At 46.9% G+C, this 22,207-nt stretch overlaps 1 protein-coding gene across 2 annotated transcripts in view; it reads left to right on the top strand.

The window, feature by feature from the left end:
* LOC122793655 (cyclin-L1-like) overlaps positions 1–22,207 on the top strand; it is a 652,856-nt gene that overhangs the window by 589,363 nt on the left and 41,286 nt on the right. For both annotated transcript variants that reach the window (XM_044061873.1, XM_044061874.1), the window contains one exon: positions 21,156–21,260. In XM_044061873.1, the coding sequence (XP_043917808.1) occupies positions 21,156–21,260 (105 nt within the window). The remainder of the gene's footprint in view (positions 1–21,155; positions 21,261–22,207) is intronic.

Below are 22,207 nucleotides of genomic sequence, written 5' to 3'. Positions count from 1 at the left end.
GGTTGTCATCGCTTCTTCCCTGACGTCAGTGTGACAGGGGTATAAAAGAACCAGCCGACGCCATTTTCTTCAGTCTTTCTTGCCGCGCGGTGCCCAAAGCAGAAGCAGTTCACAAGTGCCGGTCGGCCAGCTCCTGAGATTACGAAAATTTTGCAACCGAAGTCTTCTTGAAAGCTAAGTACCCCGTTGGGGAAACTTTTCTTGCCTCAGACCGATGTCAGACAAAGTTAATAATTGTATTTCATGTGGGAAGCAAATACCGCATAAGGATTTTCATTCCCTCTGCATTCCTTGCTTAGGCCCTGACCACGACATCTCGGCCTGTCGTTTTTGTGCTACATTCAACAGATGCACCATTAAGCGTCGGGCGGAGTTCGCCCAACATTATTTTGGCAAAAACTTTAATTACATTATGTGTTTTGAGTAAAAGACACAAAGATAAGGACTGACATACGAGGTCTGCGGCTTCTACCGACACCACTTCAAAGCCGACTACAGGTAGTCCGGTTCTCAGTGAGGCGCCTATGCAGCCCCTGACTACCGACGACACTTCATTGGCGGTGTCTACTGTACCTGAGGTCGCAGGCTCTTCGGCCCACACCCCAACTACCGATACCGAAGCCACTCTAGGCGGTGAATCTCAGAGTTTAGACAGGTCTGCCACCTCTCAAGGTGTCTTCAGGCCTTCCTCTTCTTTTTCCATCAAGGCTTTCACTAAGTCTAAAGCAGCCATGCATACTAAGAGACAAGCTCCACAGGGCCCTTCTCAAGGCCCCATGCCTAAAAAGCAGATGCTCAAAATGGAAAATGGCTGAGGATTTGATTACTCTTATCAGGGGTTCTCAACTCCCCCCCAGGACAAAAGGCCCAGAGTGGAGGAAGAATCCCCCTCCTCGGACCAGGCCTCCATTATTTCAGAGCATTCTGATGACCAGGAACATTCATACTCCCCTTTTGAAGATTCTGATGCAGAGGAGTCCATTCCCTCTGTCTCCCCCCTGAGGATTACTCTTTTGGGGAAACCTTGCATACCTTGAGGGAACACTTCCACTGGGAAGGCCAAGAGTACTCAGACTCCAAGAAAAGGCTTAGGGATTTTCTCTTGCTCCCTCAGCACAGGCCTCTGGCTATACCTCCTGTCTTAGACATTCTAGATGATGTGTATTCGGAGGCCTGCCTTAACCCAGACTCTTTACCTCCAGCCCCAGTCAAGCCTGACAGGTATTACCGGGTTCCTGACTCGCACCAATTCCTATACAAAAGCCATGCGGCTGACCCAGAAACTATCTCACAGGGCCCCAAGGGAATTAAGGCCTCCACTGCTAAAAATCCATTACCTTCAGAGAGAGATTCCAGAGCTTTAGAAAGGTGGGGGAAAAGGTATACACCTTGGCCACCTTAACCATGAGGGCATTAAACTGCCAGTTCCATATGTTAAAGTACCAACAGTTTCTGTTATCACAGTTGAGAAGCAAAATGTCACAACCTGAACAACCAGACTTGAAGGAGTTGCAGGATTTGATGCATAGTGCAGAACAAGTGGGTAAACATACCTTGCAATGTGGTTTTGATGCTTTAGAGGCCTCATGTAGAGCTGCTGTTACAGGATCAGTTATACGTAGACATGCCTGGCTCAAGGAGCAAACCTTACCAGATCATGTCAAAGCTAAATTACTAGATGCCCCTCTACAAAAAGATGTATTATTTGGTGTTAAAGCTGAGGAGGTATTAAAGAAAATGGAGGAAAAGGCTAAATCAATGCAAACAGTGAAAGATTTCCTGCAGGTACAACCTCCACGTTTCAGTAGAAATTGGCCTTCCAAAAATTGGTCCTTTCCAGCCATGGACAGACCTCAAAGAGGTAGATACAGGCACCCGAGGGGCAGAGGGCAATCTCAAGGATCGTTTAGAGGCAGACAATGGCAAGCTCCTACACAAAGAGGTGGTGAGGATAGTTCACAGCCATTCAGAAAGCAAACCCAGTGACTTTCCCCTTTGCATGCCAAGCAAGGCTCAAATGGCAGCACCTTTAGGCGGAAAACTGGCACTATTTTCGAAAAATTGGCATATTGTCACAAAAGACAAATGGATCCTGGACATTATAAACAGAGGCTACAGATTCCATTTTCACACCCTTCCAAAAATGAGAGGCATGCCAAACCTGCCACACAATCAAAGGGCAGAGGCACAAAGACAAATTTCAGATCTCATGGACATGAAAGCTATTCAAGAGGTACCTACACAAGAACAAGGTCAAGGTTTTTATTCCAGACTATTCCTGGTACCAAGGAAGGGAAAAGATTGGAGACCTATTTTGGACCTATCCATCCTAAACACATTTTACTCGTGCCAAAATTCAAGATGCTCACATTACAGCAGCTTCTTCCCATGCTGGGCAAGGAGTCTTGGCTGGTAACATTGGACCTCAAGGAGGCATACCTGCATGTCCCAATCAGACAAGATTGCAGAAGATACCTCAGATTTCTTGCAGGTTCAACCCATTATCAATTCTCTGCATTGCCCTTTGGCTTATCTACTGCGCCCAGAGTATTCACGAAATGCCTGGCATCAGTAATTGCCTACTGCAGACTTCAAGGGATACAAATATATCCATATTTGGACGACTGCCTGATCCAAGCAGACAGCAAGCACATACTTCTGAAACATCTGGCTTTTGTAATAATGTTTAATTCTCTGGGATACACAGTCAACAAAAAGAAATCAAGGCTAATACCCTCTCAAACAATAATTTTCCTGGGTGCCAACTTGGACACAAACACCCAGATGGCCTACCTCACGCCAGAGAAACAGGGGCAACTAACTCAATACTTCAGAAAACTAGTAAATTTCACCAGGCTGACTGCAAGGAAAATCCTGCAGGTTCTGGGATTCATGGCATCTTGCATCCTACTAATCCCATGTGCAAAGCTGCATATGAGGAAACTTCAATGGTACCTGAAAAACCTATGGTCTCAACACAGCCACAGTTTGGAAACAATAAAACCACTGATTCCATGTCTTCAAAAGGAATTTCTGTGGTGGGCTCAAGCATGCCAAAGAAACACAGGTCTCCCATTCTGCAAGCCTCAAGCAAATCAAGTCATCACAACAGACGCCTCGGACTACGCCTGGGGGGCGCACATGACACATGAGCATTCAAGGCAAATGGTCCCAAAAAGAAAAGCACCTACACATAAATCAAAAGTAAATGCTAGCAGTAATAAATGCTGTTATAGCTTTCAAAGACCTTCTGCATCCAGGTCAACTATTGATAAGGACAGAGACAACACCACAGTAATGTGGTACACAAACAAACAGGGAGGAACCCATTCATACCCCCTATGCAGGCTGGCCATGTCTCTTTGGAACATGGCTCTGGAATTACAAATCGAACTTCAAGCACAGTACTTGCCAGGCAAGGAAAACATGCTGGCAGACAACCTAAGCAGAAATATGACAGATTCACATGAATGGAAGTTACATCCTCAAGTTTTTACAGAGATAATTCAAGCATGGGGAAGGCCAGACATAGATCTCTTTGCCTCCCACAAAAATCACCAATTGACAAAATTCTGCTCAAGGACTTTTCATCCACAGGCCTGGAGAGTGGACGCACTCTTTCAGTTGGACAACAATGACAGTTTATGCCTTTCCACCTCTTCCTCTGCTGCCCAAAGTTCTATTAAAAACCAGAGCAGACAGACCAAAGATGATTCTCATTGCTCCAGACTGGCCAAGACAACACTGGTACCCACTCCTGAGGAGCCTGACGCATTCCCCACCATGGACCCTACCTCTAATGCCTCTTCTTCTAACTCAGCACAGCTTCAAAACTCTTCACAGTCAGCTGAAAACACTCAATCTGGCCGCATGGAAGATTCCTTAACTTCACAACAGACCCTACTCTCCAAGGAGGTGCAGGATGTCCTTCTACTAGAAAAGCTTACTCCGCAAAATGGAAACGGTTTTGTGCCTGGAATGAGAAAAAGGGCCAGAATCCTGGAATACTGAATTTACCTCAAATATTACAGTATCTAGCTGAGCTGCTAAGCAGTGGACTTTCATTCTCCTCCATCAAAATCCATGCCTCAGCCATTTCTGCAGAATACAACACTGATCCTCCTGTATTCTCTCACCCCCTCTCAAGACAGTTCCTCAGAGGGCTAAGAATATAAAACCCCCAAGGAAACAACCAATACCTGCTTGGGACCTCAATTTCATTCTAGAAAAACTGACCTTGCCTCCTTTTGAGCCAGCTGCCTCAACAGAATTGCAATATTTGTCCTGGAAAACAGCCTTCCTTCTGGCTATCACCTCAGCTCGCAGGGTATCGGAACTACAAGCCCTCATGGCTGTGCAGCCTTTCATCATTTTCCATCAGGACAGAGTTTCCTTACGAACCAATCCGTCCTTTATGCCAAAGGTGGTATCCAGGGTAGCTTTGAATCAGGCTATTCACTTACCTACCTTTTACCCTAATCCTCAAAACAAAGGGAAGAGACTACTACATTCCTTGGACATCCACAGACAGCTGCGTTATTATTTGGACAGAACAAAGCCTTTCAGAAAATCAGAACAACTCTTTGTGTCCTATGCTACAGGAGCTCAAGGGAAGCCAATTTCCAAACAGACAATCTCAAAATAGATAGCCCACTGCATATGCTTCTGTTACTCTTTTCATGGTAAAACTGTACCTGCAGGCATCAGATCTCACTCCACAAGGGCCACAGCTACCTCTGCAGCTTTCCTCAGAGGGGTTCCTACCAAAGATATTTTGGAAGCAGCCACTTGGAGTTCTGTGCATACCTTCTCCAAGCACTATCACCTACCATTATACTCCAAAACTAGAGCAGGCTTTGCCACTGCAGTCTTGCAGGGCATCCTGGCTACTCCTAGTTCCACCTAGTGCCTACCACCCCTTTTTTAGCTTTGGGATTCTACCCATCTGTTATGACTGCAGCTGTATGCACGATGAACATAGTACAGTTTTGTACCTACCATAAATGTAGATGTTCGAGTGCTAATACAGCTGCAGTCCAGGTTTCCCTCCCTCCTTCCTCTCTTGGGACAGGCCTATTGGCTAACACCTCCTCATACAACCTGATTGGGGTATTCATTTATGGTGTATTTGCTTGCAACTACTGTTTTTTGATTATATTGCAATGCATTATTACATAAATGTATGTATTGCCTTCCTTCTGGAGGCACCTGACATCTGGGGCAAGAAAAACTGAAGAAAATGGCGTCAGCTGGTTCTTTTATACCCCTGTCGCACTGACGTCAGGGAAGAAGCGACGACAACAGACGCCAGACCTAGACTTTGGAATTCGGCCGTCCGAGGACCCGCCTGACGGCAGGAAAACCCATCTGTTATGACTGCAGCTGTATTAGCACTCTAACATCTACATTTATGGTAGGTACAAAACTGTACTTTATTGCTCTTACTTTGCTAGCAGTTTCAGAGCTTTAGACTTGTATGAAGAACCATAACTTGGAATTCCATAAATATAGGGTTATCTTACTCACTTTTACTAAAGATTATTGTAGAGGTGGTGCTGAATGAAACTACCCAAGTTCCCCACGTCTCAAAATAGACAAAAGGATTTTGCACTCCCTACATGGGTGTAGGCTTGGAAGTACTACCTAGATTGAACTAATGCCTCTAAAAAATCAGAGTAGTTGTTTCTTTTGCAGCAACAGAGGACTGTCAGTAACAAAAGAACCTAAAATGGTTAGCACATTACATAATCCTGTGGGGGGACACTTTAGGAAAAGACAGCAGCTACCGCTGCCTTCTCAAAGGGGTCAACACCCAAGGACATGGTGCCTAGTCAAATCTTACAGGCTTTAAAAGTTTCTTCTAAGGCAAAGACTTGGTTCAGCAGTACAGTCCTAAAAAGTCATTGTCCAGTCCCTGTCTGAACAGTAAGCCAGCCACCTTCCTTGAGAAGGGCCATTTTTGGATATTTTCCCTCTTGTAATGAATGCAGCAGTGATCTAGTCAGAGATCATAATGCATATGTATAGGCAGTGCACCCTAATAGAAGTTTGTATTTGTACAGTGTTGAAGTCCTGGTTCCCTCCCTCCATCTCCTCTACTGTATGGAGCAGTCAGGAGCTAAGGTGGGTACCCACTTTCTCCTTCCCAGTATTTCGTGTCCTTGTCCTGATCCTCTCCTTATTCAGGTCCATCATGAGGGCTTAACGTCTCCTTTCAGGGGGGTAAGAACTAAAAATGGCACAGGTAGATGTCACCTGTATGCAAGGTAAATGACATCTAAGGTGATATCACGGTGGCCAGTGTGGAAGGGCACTCTGCTCTGCAAGTCAGGCCAGATGTTGGACTCTGCCAGTGGCAGAGATCCCTGTTTTATGACCATAGCAGTGAACATACTCAAAAGTCCTACTTTTGTGGTAATCTGCCTGGAGAACTGCGCTTTTCTGTTCACTTAGTATTCACAACTGTGGTGGCAGAAATTGGGGATTAAAAGGCCAGACAGTCCTAGCAGGACTTGGCCACAATGTTGGTAATGTAGTGAATAAAAATGTCTCAATGGACTAATAGTAGCATTTGTTTCAGTCTTAACAAAATGACTGCTGTATTCATTGCCCCAGGTGCTTCATTGTTTCAGGATGTTTAGGTTCATAGGTGGTTACTAGGCTGTTGACCCAAAGGTATTTAAAGCATAGCTGTGTGTGCTCAGTGTAATACCAGAGAAACCCAATATAAAAGATTGTCAGAACTCAAGGTCTTAGTTAGCAATGACTGCCCATATCTAGGAAGGTCAAAGGTGAAATCCCTGACAGGAGTTTAGTTACGCTTAAACAGGGTCATTGAGGGGGCTCTGTTTGATGTGAATTGGTAGCCTATTCCAGAGGAGTGGCAGCCTCTCAGAGACATGTACTTCTCTCCAGCAGATCCTATTTGTTGCAGGCCAAGTTAAGGTCCCTGGAGCGGGTGACCCTTGTCCCATTTGACTTACGGATGTGCAGCATTTCCATTAGGTTTGGATTTGAGATTTCTCTGTAAGCCAGGCCCAAGTAAGTAGTTTGTACGTTACCAAGTAACTTCAGTCTGTCAGTGTATGACATGCCATTGCCCCTGAATTTACTTTGTTAGAAATCTCTGTGGTCTCTGATGTTGCTGCAGGTACCTAGTAAGGTACTTACCAAAGGGAGCATTGTACTCCATTATTGGCCTGATGAGGGTCTAGTTTAAGAAAGTTATGATCTTTTTTTGCTCTTGAGGCAGTGCCTTTGCTAATGAGGTATGTGACATAGAATGCTTTCCTTATCACATTAGACACATGGTCAAAGTTTAGGCTGCAGTCAACCTGTGTTCCGAGGTCTGTCATTACTAAGTTGTTACTTAGGGTATTATTATTTATATGATGGTTTGCAGGGATATAGTTTTTACCAAAGGGCTTGATGATGCATTTTTTAGCATTGAGTATGAGTCCATGCCTTTGACACCAATCATTGGTTTGTGTTAAGTCCCTCTTGAAGTATATTGACATTGTTTGGGGATTCAGTGATTGCACCTAATTTGCAGTCATCAGCAAACTTAGTCAGCCACACTCTGTTTTGGCCTGAACTTCTGAGAAGTATATTCCAAACAATAGGTGGCTCAGCACTGACCCTGTGGAAACCCCACTGGTGACAGGTCTGCTGGTTGAGGTAAAGTCCCCAACTTTGAGTGTGGTCTTTTGGAGAGCCAGTTAGCAACCCACCTGACGACGCAAGGGTTGATATTCAACTGGGAGAGTTTTGTCAATGATGCCCAAATGTGGGATTGTGTTGAAGGCTCTATGCACAGATTTGCCTTTGTCTGTGGCTTTGGTGACAATTTCGAAGTCCACCAGGTTTAACAGACATGACCTGCCTTTGACAAAACCAAGCTGTCAAATAAATAAAAGGTTTGGAGATCACCTTTATCGTAATTTATAAGGTCCATGATGATTTGTTCCATGGCCTTACAGATAAGGCTGGTTAAGCTTATGGGTCTGCAGTTCCTAGGGTCTGTTGCTGTACCCAGTATATGAAGGGGATGTGTTTTTAGCCTTGGAGAAAGTGTTTAATGACTTGCTCTTTAGAGATGCAAGGTGAGGGAGATGTAGAAGGAATGCTTTGTGTAATGTTTGGGGGGGGGGGGGGTTAAATTTTTACCACACCTGTCAGCTGTTTGCTATTTTCGCAGGATCAGTGTGTGTGATGGAATCCAGAGCTAGTTCAGCACATGTCTGGGTCCTACCTTTTAGATTACGGATATAACTGAAGAATGTCTTGTAGTTAGCCTTAGCTGTGGTTGCAATTTTTGTTTTTTTCAAAATTGCCTTTAGAAGATTTTACAAGTTGTCTTATTTATTTGCTCAAGCAGAGGAGGGTATTCTTCCAGTGCTGGGACCTTTTTTTTTTTTTTTTTTTTTTTTATTCTTTCACATTGTTGTTGCATAATGCTAGATGTCCCCCAAAGAGGCTTGTTTTTTTCTTGAAGCTCTTGTTTTGATCCTGTTAGGTACAGCTGTGTCAGTACGTTTATATAAGTGATTGTACAGGGCGTTTCTGTGTACCTTAGTGTAGTTGTCACTGCCATCTGCAGGAACAGGAGCTTGAAACTTATTTATGCTATCCCTTAGGAGGGTGTAATTATCTTTGGTGACATTTTTTAGCTAATTTCACTTGATGGGTTCAGGTGTTATAGCTACTTCAAATGTGACTGATTTGTGATCAGATTTAACAAGTGAGGGTCCTATACTTGTGGTGGTACAGCGGTCGCCCATGTTGGTGAGGACCAGGTCAAGAATGTTTGAGCCCCTTGTGGGGTTGCATACCATTTGTTCCAGGGCATTAGTGTTAACAGAGTCCAGGAACCTTTGTGCAAGCATGTTGGTACTCGTATAAGTTTCCCAGTCAATGGAGGGATAATTCAAATCACCCATGACTAGAGTGTTTGGTTGTAATTTGACTCAGGTGGGTATCATGGTTCATTGAAGGGGACCTATAGCGAGTGATGACTTGAAGGGGGATCTTGCCCACAGTTAGTTCATAGGTTCATACTAGGCTATCTGCCCTAGGGCATTTATAAGCCTAGCCAGAGTGTGTTTGGCTTTCGCCACCCATTTTAAATTAATTTTGCTATGCCCTTTTTCGAGGTTAGTATACTGTGCCTCTGTCTAACAGTGACACAGAAGTGATACCCGGGGTAAACCTACGATCCCCCATCCACTCATCAAGATTCCTATTGAAGAGAGTCAATGAGGGACTCTGCCTAACCTGGACTGGGATTTTATTCCAGAGTGAAGGGAGCCTCTGGGTTATGAATCTGTCCCTCCAGCATGTCCTATTTATTTCAGTGCTGAGGTTCAAGTCTCTCGAGCACGTAGCTCGATGGGATTTGGATTTTCTGAGGTGCAGCATGTCCACCAATTCCGGGTTGGACATGGCTTTATACGTCAGGCACAGATCGCCTCTGAGCAGGCGGTATGCCACTGAGTAGAGCTGGAGTTTCTTTAACCGGGCAGCATATGGCATCTGTTTGAGCCCTTTGATCCTCTTGATGAGGTACTTTTGGGGTCTTTCCAGTTGCTGCAGGTGTCTGGTAAGGTACATCCCAAAAGGGGCATTGTACTCCATTATGGGCCTGAAGAGGGATGAGTAAAGAGGCACGATGACCTCCCCTGATCTAGATGTGAATCCCTTTATGATTAGGTGGGCTATATAAAATGTTTTTCTAACCACTTTGGCCACGTGGTTGTCAAATGAGAGATTGCTATGAACTTGGGTCCCCAGGTCCCTAATTACTTCTTCTTTACTTAATGGATTACCACCTATGTGGTAATTTGTGGGCACTTTGTTTTTGCCAAAGGGGATGACTATACACTTTTTGGCATTTAGCTTGAGGCCATGGCTCTGGCACCAGTTGTCTGTTTCTATGAGGCCCTTTTGGAGGATGCTTGTATCGGCTGGAGAGTCGATTATAGCGCCCAGTTTGCAGTTATCTGCGAACTTGGTCAGCCACAGTCCTTCCGTGTTGGCCTATACCTCCGAGAAATATATACCGAACAGGAGAGGTCCCAGGACAGAGCTTTGTGGGACGCCACTTGTAACTGGTTTGGAGTCTGACATGGCTCCAGCAATTCTAACCATGTGGGTCCTGTCCTTGAGCCAGTTTGCAACCCATCTAGTGACATAGGGGTTTATATTTAAGTTGGTGAGCTTATCTATAATGCCCGAGTGGGGTATTGTATCGAAGGCTTTTGCGAGGTCCAGGTAGGCTGTGTGGACCACCTTCCCCTTGTCAATGGCCTTGGTGACTGTTTCAAAGAAATCGACCAGGTTTAAGAGGCAGGATCTGCCCTTAACAAAGCCGAACTGGGTAGGATCCAGTGTCTGTAGGTCCCCAATATCTTTTTTTATGAGGTCCATGATGATCCTTTCCATAACTTTGCAAACCAAGCTAGTCAGGCTTATGGGGCGATAGTTTCCAGGATCCGTTGAATCACCACCTTTGTGGAGAGGGACCACTGTTGCTGTATGCCACTCTTTGGGTACATATCCTCTGGTAAGGCTGAGATTGAACAGTAGTTTTATGTTTGGGTTTAGCTCTTCTTGGAGTTCATGTAGGACGCAGCCCGGGACACCGTCTGGTCCCATTGATGCTGTGTTTTTTGCTTTGGAGAGGGCGGCTCTTAATGAGCATCTGAGATGTCAGGGGGGGCAGCACTCTGCTGGGATAGATATTTGCCCTTTTGGTTGGGGGGGGGGGGAGTTTGCGCTGAACCTGTCAGCTATAATGTTGGCAATGTCTGTGGGTTCGGTGTATTTTTTGTCATTTTGAACTTATTCTGAGCATATCTGGGAATTCCCACCCAGGTTCCTAACATAACTAAAGAAAGCCTTATGATTATCCTTAGTGTCCTGTGCAATTTTTCTCTCGAAGCTGGCCTTAGACGATTTTATGAGTGCCCGTAGTATTTTTGCTAACACTGATCAGAGATGCCTTCCCTTTTTGGGATTTTGCTCTATCATGTAGTAGCTTCCTCCTTCTATTGTATAGTTTGTTTATGGCTGGGGTCCACCAGACAGGACGTCTGCCTTTGGAGGATTGGGTCTTGGTTTTATTTGGGATTGCATGATCCATGCATTCCTGAAGGTGTTCATAGAATGCGTTATAGATTCTGCGGTCTGGGCCGTATTTTCCACAGGCCCGGGGACTTTGAAGGATTCCACCTCGGTTTTGAGAAGTGTGAAATTTGCTTTAGAGAAGTTTTTCACTGTGGTTTTCTGGGCAGGGGGTGGAGTCGTGATGTGAATATCCAGTAAGATTAGTTTATGGTCTGATCTTACCAGTGAGGGATACACTTCTGGTCTGGAGCATAGAGTCCCCCTGTTGGTGATGATCGGGTCCACTATGTTTTCCCCTCTTGTGTGAATGGTAACAAGTTGTTCCATAGCATTTGAGTTTATAAATTCTAGGAACATTTGAGCTAGGGTGTTGGAGCTAGAGTAATGCTCCCAGTCTATGTTTGGGTAGTTGAAGTCGCCCAATATAATGGTGTTTGGAGAGACCTTCATATTTTCCAGTGTTCTCAGGAAGGCTGAGTGGGGTTCCTGGGTTTGGGAGGGTGGTCTGTAGCAGGCTATAAACTGTAAGGCAGTTTTACCCACTGTTAGTTGCACATGGATAGTCTCTGATGCTTCGTGCTGTGCCACCAACCTGGAGGTGTGGGTATCTTTGACGAATATTGATACTCCCCCAACTTTTCTGGTTCGGTCCAAGTTTTGGGGCCGAAAAGCATGGTATGAGGTATAACCTGGTAGTGCTGGGGTGCTCTCGGGAGCCTTGAACCAGGTTTCTGTTACTGCACAGATATCGATGTTCTTCATGCTAAGGAGAGTTTTGAGTGCATGCATCTTGAGGTTTAGACTTCTGGCGTTGAGTAGCATTTCTTATCCCTTGTGATACCTATGAAACTTGGAGTAACTCCATGGAGTTATCCTGTGTAACCACTGTAGAGGTGTATCTATCTTTGTTGAAGATAAATAATCCTTCTTTGGTTCTAACATGTACATTTTGTGGTCTGAAAGTGTGGAAGGCGTTGCAGCCTTGCAAGGCCAGGGTACTGTCTGCAGCCCTGAACCAAGTTTCTGTGACTGCACAGACGTCGGCATCCTCCAGGGAGAAGAGTGCTTCCAGAGAGTGCAGTTTCTGATTTAAACTCCTAGTGTTTTGCAGTATACCCTTTTAATTTATTTGTGAGTGATTGTTTTCACGCCAGAAATTTTGTTCTTGAGACCTTGCCTATGCAGGATGAAGTGCCTTAACCAGTAACTGAAAGCCTAGAGGTGACAGGTGAAGATCATCTCTGTTAAAGCAGTGTTGTCCATCAGCCATGTCATCCCAGGCTGACAGGACCTGGATCCCCTTAGAATGACACCAGAAACTGTCAATTGTCAGTCATTTTTCTGTTTTTGTGGTATCACCCAAGGAGAGGGTAGAATGCTACTCAAGGGTGGGAACATACCTGCCTGGGACACGCATTTGGAGAGCTCAATCATGTTTCTGTTCATATAGTCCAGTGGGGTGCATCTTAAGTCATTCACACCAGCATGAACTAACCAAGTCAAATGCACCTACATATCAATCAAAAAGAAATGTTAGCTGTACAGAATGCTCTGACATTCTTCCAGGACAATTAATGATAAAGACGGACAAACACCACTGTTATGTGTTACATAAGCAGGCAGTGGGGTACACATTCTTACCCCCTCTGCAGACTAGCCATGGCATTATGGAACACAGCCTTGAGCTACCAAGTGCATCTACAAGCTCAATTCCTGCCATATACTGGTAGATGGACTAATCAGAAACCTCATGGCCCACACGAGTGGAAACTTGAACCAAGGATTTTCAACATGTTGACAAACAAATGGGGGAGCCCAGATATAGACCTGTTTGCCTCCCCCAGAACTGTCAATTGGACAAATTTTGCACAAGGACTCACCACAAACAAGCCTGGAAAATGGATGCTCTGTCCTTCAGCTGGAAAAAACTATCAGTTTATGCCTTTCCTCCTCTGCCTCTGCTCTCCAAAGTACTGCTAAAGATCAAACAAGACAAACCAAGGATTATTTTGATTGCACCAGACTGGCCACGCCAACACTGGTGTACCCCCTCTTGCGCTGTGTGTCACTGTTTGCCCCATGGCACCTGCCGCAGACTCCTACCCTGTTGTCTCAGCAGGAGAAACAGATTCTGCACCCTCCGCTTCAAACACCGAACCTAGCAGCCTGGCTAATTATCTAATCTCTCCTTTACCATCTCTCAGTAAACCAGTGATTGATATCATCTTGGAGGCAAGGAGGCCTAGTACTAGGAAATCTTATGCTGAAAAATGGAAAAGATTCTGTGCCTGGAACCAGTCTCAAGGGATGAGCAGAACAGTGCCCAATTTACCTCAGATTTTACAATACTTAACTGAGATGGTTCACAAGGGCCTGTCTTTCTCCTCCATCAAAATTCACGCCTCAGCCATTTCAGCTCATTATAACACAGAACCACCCCTCTTCTCTCATCCACTGCTCAAGCAGTTCCTCAGAGGGGCCAAAAATTTAAGACCACCCAGGAGAGCTCCAATTCCAGCCTGGGACTGTAACTTTGTATTGGAGAAACTCACTCTTCCTCCTTTTGAGCCAGCTGCTACTGCAGATCTAAAATTCCTTTTTTGGAAAACAGCTTTCCTTTTAGCAATCACTTCAGCAAGAAGGGTATCTGAATTACAGGCCCTTATGGCAGTGGAGCCTTTCATCACCTTTCATGCGGACAGGAATGTCCCTCAAGACCAATCCCTCTTTCATGCCCAAGGTGGTATCCAGTGTGGCCCTTAATCAGTCCATTCCTCTGCCAACCTTCTTTCCTAATCCACAGACCAAAGGGGAATGGATACTGCACTCCTTAGATGTGCACAGACAACTTAGATTCTGCTTGGACAGGACTAAACCTCAAAGGAAATCTGAACAACTGCTTGTGGCATTTGCTGCAGGGGCAGAGAGGAAGGTTATCTCAAAGCAAACTATTTCTAAATGGATAGGCCACTGCATTCATCTCTGCTGTAAGCACCATGGAAAACCTATTCCACAGGGGATCAGACCTCACTCTACCAGGGCTGCATCTATCTCTACAGCCTTTCTCAGAGGCGTCCCTACCAGGGACATCCTAGAAGCTGCTACCTGGAGTTCTGTACCTACTTTCACCAAGCATTACAATCTGCCAGTTTGCTCTAAATCCAGAGCTGGCTTTGCCACTGCAGTCTTGCAGGGCCTTATTGCTGGTCCTAATGCTATCTAAATTTCTCCTCCCATCCTTAGCTTTGGAAATCTACCCTAATGTGATGACTGCAACAGTGAAACACGAGGAACATAGTACAGTTGTGTACACTTACTATAAATGTAGATGTTCGAGTGTATTCACTGTTGCAGTCCTGGTTATCCTCCCTCCAGTCCCCTTACTTCTTTTGGCTATGCCTCTACTCTCCGTTACTATGCTTAAAAGCTTTTTGGTGCATTTGCTTTTTTGTTGGAGGTATAACCTTTCATATTTATAGATTTAATTGCTTCCCATTAGGGGGGGCACCTGACATCTGGGGCAAGAAAAACTGATGTAATGGCGTCAGCTGCATGTTTTATAGCCCTGATGACCTGACGTCATGGAAGAAGAGACAGCAACCGACGCAAGACTTTGTTAATCAGGCCGACTGAGGGCTACTGCAAGCAGATAACCCAAATGTGATGACTGCAACAGTGAATGCACTCGAATATCTACATTTATGGTAAGTGTACACAACTGTACTTTTTGCAGTGCCAAAATTCTGTTAAAAAGCTGCAGGGTGAAGTACCGAGGAGCCGCCAACCCCCCCATGTTAATTAAAAAAAAAAATATCTGTAGTAGGAACTTCATTTGTCAGCAACCTTTGGGATACGGATCCGATCTCGGATCCGAGCCGGCAACTTTTACCACAGTATAGATCCGAGCTCCTAGCTCCTCCCTTTACCCATAATCCCCTGCCAACCCTAACTGACCTCAGATCTAGTTTGCCGCGCTTCAAGCCAACAAGCTGGATTTTGAGCTCCTGGCATTTGGAAGGTTTTTTTGTGAAAAAAAGCTAAGAAATTTTGTATTTTCTTGTGTGATTAAGTGAGTTTGTGTAGGTTCCCTCTTAAATATCTATTTTTTGTTAAAATTTTTTCCTCCCTACCCTCGCTGTTCCGTAGTGTGTGTTTGTGGTGTGTTAGGGGCCTAGTGAGTGTGGTTTACGTTAGATATGTCGGAGGCCCCTAAAGCCATCTTTTCAAAATGTACCGAGTGTGGCCATAAGCTCTCACCGGCAGATGGCCACACCCGGTGCGTTTGGTGCCTTGGGGTTGAACATCTTTCTCCGGGATGCACGATTTGTGCAGCGTTCAACCCCAGGGCACTTAAGGACCGGAGATCGAAGCTGATTCTGGCGGGCCTTTTGCCCCCGGACTCTGCTCCGACCTCCTGTTCTTCGGTGGCCGCTACCCAGTCCTCGGTAGCGACCACCCCTGCCTCCCTTCCTTCTGTCGGGACGCAACCTCCTGTTTTGGCTCCGGAGGATAGGGAGGCCGGAAAAACCAAAAGGAAGGAGAAGCACCATAAGCGGCGGTCCGAGGACTCTTCCTCGGCCTCGCCCGCCAAGCGGGCTTCTCCATCCAGGGTTTCTGGATCGCCTCCTCCTCGGCTCCAGTCCCCTTGTTTTTCACCAGGACCTGGGGAGGAGGCAACCCGGTCCCCTTCGAGGTCATCGAGGCGTCACTCTAGGTCTGCCTCGGTGGCCTCTTCGAGGTCTACTTTTAGTATGTCAGATGCAGACATGGACCGGATGATGAGGAGGTTCATCCAGGCCCAGCTGCAGATGGGAGTGCTCTTGCTTCCCCTCTGGGGAGCTCGACCTTTTTGCCCCAGTCGCTCCTTCTCTGTCCCACTTCCGGGTTCGAGCACTCTGAGCAGAGCGTCTGATCCGGGGTGTGTCGGAGCCGACAGTACTAGTGCCGGCTCCGACTGGTCCCTCGAGTTTGTCGGATCCGACCTCTTGGAGCCATGGGCGGAGCTTCGGATCCGAGGGACTTTGTGTGACTTTGGCTCTGTCCTGGTCGGAGCACATGGGTCCTTCGGATCCGAGGGTCTCAGCCCCGGATCCGGTCCCCGCTTCGGATCTGAGTGGGAGCCGACTCTCGGAGCCTGTTGAGAGTAGCTCCCCCTCTGCTTTTGCTGTGGTGGAAAGGGCACTGTTGAGTGTATCCGGACCCCCCCGGTCCTGGCTTTGGCTCCTCCCTGCACTCCCTCTCAGCTGGTCCGGGCTCCCATCACCCGGCCTTCGGGACAGCCTGCTTCGATGTCTCTGGGTGTTCCTGCGGAACGTGATATTGCTGGTGAGTCTTCCTCGGACAGCCCACCCGAAGAGGTCCCTCACAAAGCCAAGTGAAAGAGGAGGCACATGGACTACCCTGAGTCCCTTACCGAAGATACGGACTTAGATGAAGGGGAAGGCTCCCCAAGGTCACCCCCCGAGGATGTCTCCTTTGGAGACCTCATGGAGATGCTCAGGATTGGGGGGGTGGTCTGCCCCTAAGGCTTCCTCCGATGAGTCCGTATACCTAGAGGCATTCGAAGCAGGGCCATCTACCTCTTGGGTGTCCCCTCCCCCCGATCCCCTGGTGGACCTTATTGCCACCAGGGCTTGGAAGGAGCCGGACACTGTGGAGCCTATCCCCAAGTGCCCGGACAGGATCCTGAGTCCCCCTGCTGAGAGAACCCACTGGAGCAGAGCTCCCTATGTGGATGCCATGTTGGTGGCGGCAGCCACCAAGAGAGAGCTGGCTCAGGAGAGCTCTGCGGTCCACCCTCCGAGTAAGGACTCTCGAGCGATGGACCGCCTGGGGAAGCGGGTCTTTAGTTCAGCAACCTTCTCCATGAGAGCGCTGAACTATATGGCACATGTCATCCGGATGCAGCGGGATCTAATAAAAGAATACGCTGCATCCCCCCCAGAGTCCATGTCTGAAGGAGACAAGCATCTGTACTCCTCCCAAATGTCTACTCTACGCTCAGTTTCTAATACCTCTGTGCGGCTCTTGTCACACGCCACTGAAGGAGCCGCTAGAGCCGGCGGAGCCGGCCTGGTAATCAGGCGTCAGGCCTGGCTCCGACACTGTGACTTCTCAGAACCCTTTAAGGCGTCATTCGCGAATGCCCCCTTTGATGGTTCTGCACTTTTTGGCAAACCCGTTCGCGACACCTTAGTCCAGAGCGAGAAAGACGGGAAGACGTTGTCTGCCGTCTGAGTCCGCTTCTTTGCTCCCCAGAGGTCCTTTTCTATGAACCAAAAGGGTCAGAAGATGTGGTTCCGAAAATCGCATCAGTCCCAGTCTGCTCCGGGCAACCAGTCCTCTCGTGGCAGAGGAGGATAGGGAGGACGCCGCCCAAGAGGCAGAGGGGGTCCCAGAAACTTTGGGTCCAGAGAACCCTTCTCTGAGAGGCCCACGCAGATCCCCTGAGTGGTTGCCCGGCTACTCCACTCTGGAGGCAGTCGGGGGGGCGTCTTTCGGAGCACCTAGCAATGTGGGAGTCCATAACAAGAGATCGCTGGGTGCTTCGCATCATATCCAGAGGTTACCAAATTCCCTTTATTGTAACCCCCAAAATCAGAAGCCTCCCCGACGTGCCACCCAATCAGAGGGAGGCAGCTGCTACAGAAATCCAGCAGCTTTTACAAAAAAGAGCCATCCAACCCGTCCCCCCAGATCAGTTCGGATCGGGCTTTTACTCCAGGTTCTTTCTGGTGCCAAAAAAGACGGGGGACTTGAGACCCATCCTCAATCTCTCTCTCTCCTGAACTTGGCAGTACCCAAAGAAAAGTTCCGAATGGTCACCTTGCAGTCTATTCTCCCCCTATTACCGGAGAACGGTTGGATGTGCTCAATAGACCTCAAGGATGCGTACTACCACATTCTAGTGGACAGACGCTCCAGGAGGTTCCTCCGCTTCCGGCTGGGAGCCAGTCATTTCCAGTTCAGGGCCCTTCCTTTCGGTCTCACCTCAGCCCCCAGGGTGTTCACCAAAGTCTTGGCGGTCATAGCGGCCCACCTGAGGCTTCAGGGAATTCAGGTCTTTCCGTACCTGGACGACTGGCTCCTCATCGCCCCAACAAGGCATCTACTCTGTTCAGGCAAGGATTACTTCCTCGACCTTGCTCCACATCTAGGGTTAACTATCAACATGACCAAATCTTCTCCAGTCCCCTCACAGGTGATAGATTTTATAGGGGCCAGATTGGATTCCAGGATACTGCTTGCCTTCTTGACTCCCGATCGGCTTCAGAACCTGAGGTTGCATGTCAAGGCCATTCTCATTCTTTCTGCTCCACCTGCGGAATTGATCCTGAGGGCTCTAGGGTCCATGGCGGCAGTTATTCCTCTACTACCCCTAGCCTGCCTAAATATGAGGGTTCTGCAATGGACCCTCCAAGTACAGTGGTCCCTGTCTCGCAACTCCCTGTCTCATCCTATTCCCCTAAGCAGGGCTTGCAGAACGTCGCTCATGTGGTGGCTCCGGTCCCCGTGTCTCCACATGGGACAACCATTTTCGATGCCTTCCCCCATCGCCACAGTGACCACGGACGCCTCTCGCCTGGTGTGGGGGTGGGGGGGGCACTATTCATGCAGAACGGTCCAAGGCACGTGGAAAGACATAGAGACCTCCTTGCATATCAATGTCCTAGAGATGAGGGCGGTGCTTTTGATGTTGCAGGCACTTCACAGCCTTCTACCGATTGGGACAATTGCAGTACAGACGGACAAACATGTCATTTGTCTGGCACATCAACAAACGGGGGGGAACCAGGTCTTATCCCCTTTGTCACGAGGCCATGAGAGTGTGGGAATGGGCGAGTTCCACCAACCGCTTTCTTATTGGAACGCACATTCTGGGACGGTCCAACATTCTAGCAGACAGGCTCAGTCGTTCGATCCTGACTCCGTATGAATGGTCTCTCAATCCCCTAGTAGCGAAACAAATATTTGCCCTATGGGGGCAACCCTGTTGCGATCTTTTTGCAACTCCTTCAAATACCAAATGCAACAGTTACGTCGCTCTAATTCCCCCTCAAGGGGAGTCCCCGAGAGACTCTGTAGCACATGCTTGGCCTCCTGGTCTCCTTTACGCTTATCCCCCGTTGCCCATGATGCTGAAATTCCTACAGAAAGCCAGTTGGCTGGGGAGCAAAATGATCCTCATTGCCCCATTCTGGCCTCATCAAACATGGTTCCCGTACCTGTGGTCTCGCCTAATTCATCCACCATGGATTCTGGATCCACTCCCGGATCTCATTACCCACCCTCTGGGTCTCCAGACCCCCAACCTGGTCAACCTCAAGCTGACGGCTTGGTTGCTCCAGTTCCACTCCTAATTAGGACTACTCCCGGAATCTCCTCACCAGTCAAAGCCATCCTAGTAGCATCACATAAACCTTCCACCAGAAGAGTCTATCGAAGCAAGTGGAAACGTTTCTCCATCTGGGCGGAGCACCATCACTTGGATCCTTTCACGGCGCCTCTCACGTCGGTTTTGGAGTTCTTAACTACCCTTTTTCATCAAGGGGCTAGCTGCTCTACAGTCAAGGTACAACTGGCAGCGATTTCGCATTTTCATGTAGGGCATGAATCAGGCCCTCTGATGACTGCTAAGCTTTGTAAAGCGTTCCTCAAGGGTACTTTCCTTCTCAGACCTCCAGTCAGGGAGGTAGTACCCCCATGGGGTTTGTCCTTGGTTCTCCAAGCCTTGACTAGCCCCCCTTTCGAGCCGGCGGCACGGTTGATCTTAAATATCTCTCTTGGAAAACAGCCTTCTTAGTGGCCATCACTTCAGCTAAAAGGGTTTCTGAACTTCAGGCTCTATGTGTTAAGCCGCCTTATTTTATCCTTCCATCCAGATAGTTTACCTCAGGATCAATCCGTCTTTTCTGCCTAAGGTGTCTTCAGAAGCTAATATTAGTCAATCCATTAATCTTCCCGTGTTCTTTCTCCATTACCAGAACAAAGGAGAATATAAACTGCATTCCTTGGATGTGCACAGACAATTACGTTTTTATACTCATCGAACTGCTGGTCATAGGCAATCTGACCAGTTGTTTGTCTCCTTTGCCAAAACAAGTTTAGGCAAGTCAATTTCTAAAGTTACTCTATCACTGTGGATAGCTAATTGTATTCTCTTAGCATACCAGAGTTCGGGAAGGCCTGCACCTCAAGAGGTTCGAGCTCATTCTACTAGGGCCGTCGCTGCTTCGGCGGCTTTTAAATCTAGGGTTCCCTTAGATGATATTTGTTCCGCAGCCACTTGGGCCTCATCTCATATCTTTATCAGCCATTACAAACTGGATGTTGTCTCCAGAGGTAGGGCGTCCTTTGGCTCTGCAGTGCTCCGGAATGTTCTTCCATAAAGGCCACCCAGGATTCAGGTAGCTGGGGACTCTGTCCCAAATGTTGCTGACAAATGAAGTTCCTACTTCAGATTTAGAAGTTATGTACTCACCATAACGTTCCATCTGAGTAGGTATCTTCATTTGTCTGCAACCATCCCCCCCTCCTTCCCCCTGACCTTTAGGATCTGTCTTGGATTAGCCCCTTCCGGGGCACCTTTACATTGCTTATATCGGGCAAACTTGATCTGAGGTCAGTTAAGGTTGGCTGGGGATTATGGGTAAAGGGAGGAGCTAGGAGCTCGGATCTGTGCTGTGGTAAAAGTTGCCGGCTCGGATCCAAGATCGGATCCGTATCCCAAAGTTTGCAGACAAATGAAGATACCTACTCAGATGGAACGTTATGGTGAGTACATAACTTCTAATTAAGCATGTTCAACCATGATCAGTAGAAGCAGTTTTCGGTGTAATATAATTATCTGTCTCCTCTCTCTTTTTTTTTCTTTTTTATCTGTTATGGTTGTCACAGCAGTTTTATATGAGATGTGCTTTCTTTTCTGTTAAGATTTTATAAGTGAGGCTTTTGTAACAAGTATGTAGTTAGATTTTAAATAAACTTGTGACCTTTGACTAATGGTGATTTTTTTTTTTTTTTTCTTTTAGATACCACTTCCTAGTCGACCCCACTGGTTTCTTCTGTTTGGTGCTAATGAAGAGGATATTCAGGATGTGTGCCATAGGATTCTAAAACTGTACACCAGGAAAAAGGTACGTCAGTTTTGAGAAGTGTGCCTTCTTCATATGCAGTGCTAATTATGTTTTTTGTATTGGGTCACTGTTGCTGCAGTTCTAACTTATACTTCATTTGCTGAAAGCTTGTGTAGAGCTGTAGAAGTTATGCTGAATATCATGCCCTTCTCCAGAGGGGCAGATTTGGCTAAACGTTGCACAGCACCAGGGTTGAATGCAGTAAACTGTCAAACTCTCATTGTGAAGTTCCAAGGGGGAATCAAATAGTGAGGATATTTCTTCAGATGTGGAAATAAATGCGAGTAAGATGCTGTTGACTTCTTTAGTAGGGTCACAGCACAGTAATAGGACAACATGCATAATTCAAGCTTTATAAGAAGTTAATGAGTGATTGCTGAACTACTCTGGTTAAGAACATTTTGGACTCCCTTCATAAGAAATTGTCAAAAAAAGTAATGGGTGAGGTAAGACCATGGGGTGCATGATTATTTCCTTCCACCTACTTGTGGACAAAGATTGACCTCTCCAGCTTCATTTGGCCAAGGTTCAGCATGTGAGTGAGTGGTGTTCCTCTGTCTGAAATCACACACACCCTCCTCAGTCTTCTGTATGAATTCACACATACCCTCCTCATAGTCCTTGCCCCTTAGCTTGCATCTTGCTTAGCAGGCATACAGGTTCAAAGGGACTTGTTTTTCAATAACTGCAGAAGACAGCTGAAAAAAGGAAGTTAATTTATTGGGGGTATAAGATACTTTCCAGAGGGTAACTAACTGTGCCACCTTTTGTGAAGAGTCCAGTAGGTCACCTTGTGGGACGCAGTTAATTTTACCAAGTACAGCAGCCTTCTTTAGGAACATTTCAGCTCCAGATATTTGTGAGATGGTAAGATAGATAGAAGTGTACCTTTTGACAAATTGTACAGGCTGGAGCCTTCAGCTGAGAAGAATAGGCTTTACTGGAAC

The sequence above is a fragment of the Protopterus annectens genome, chromosome 2.part0 (assembly GCF_019279795.1).
Source record: "Protopterus annectens isolate FY-2018-M chromosome 2.part0, PAN1.0, whole genome shotgun sequence".
Lineage (NCBI taxonomy): Eukaryota > Metazoa > Chordata > Ceratodontiformes > Protopteridae > Protopterus > Protopterus annectens.
Note: the sequence above shows the minus strand (reverse complement) of the source record. Positions and strands in the feature narration are given on the sequence as shown.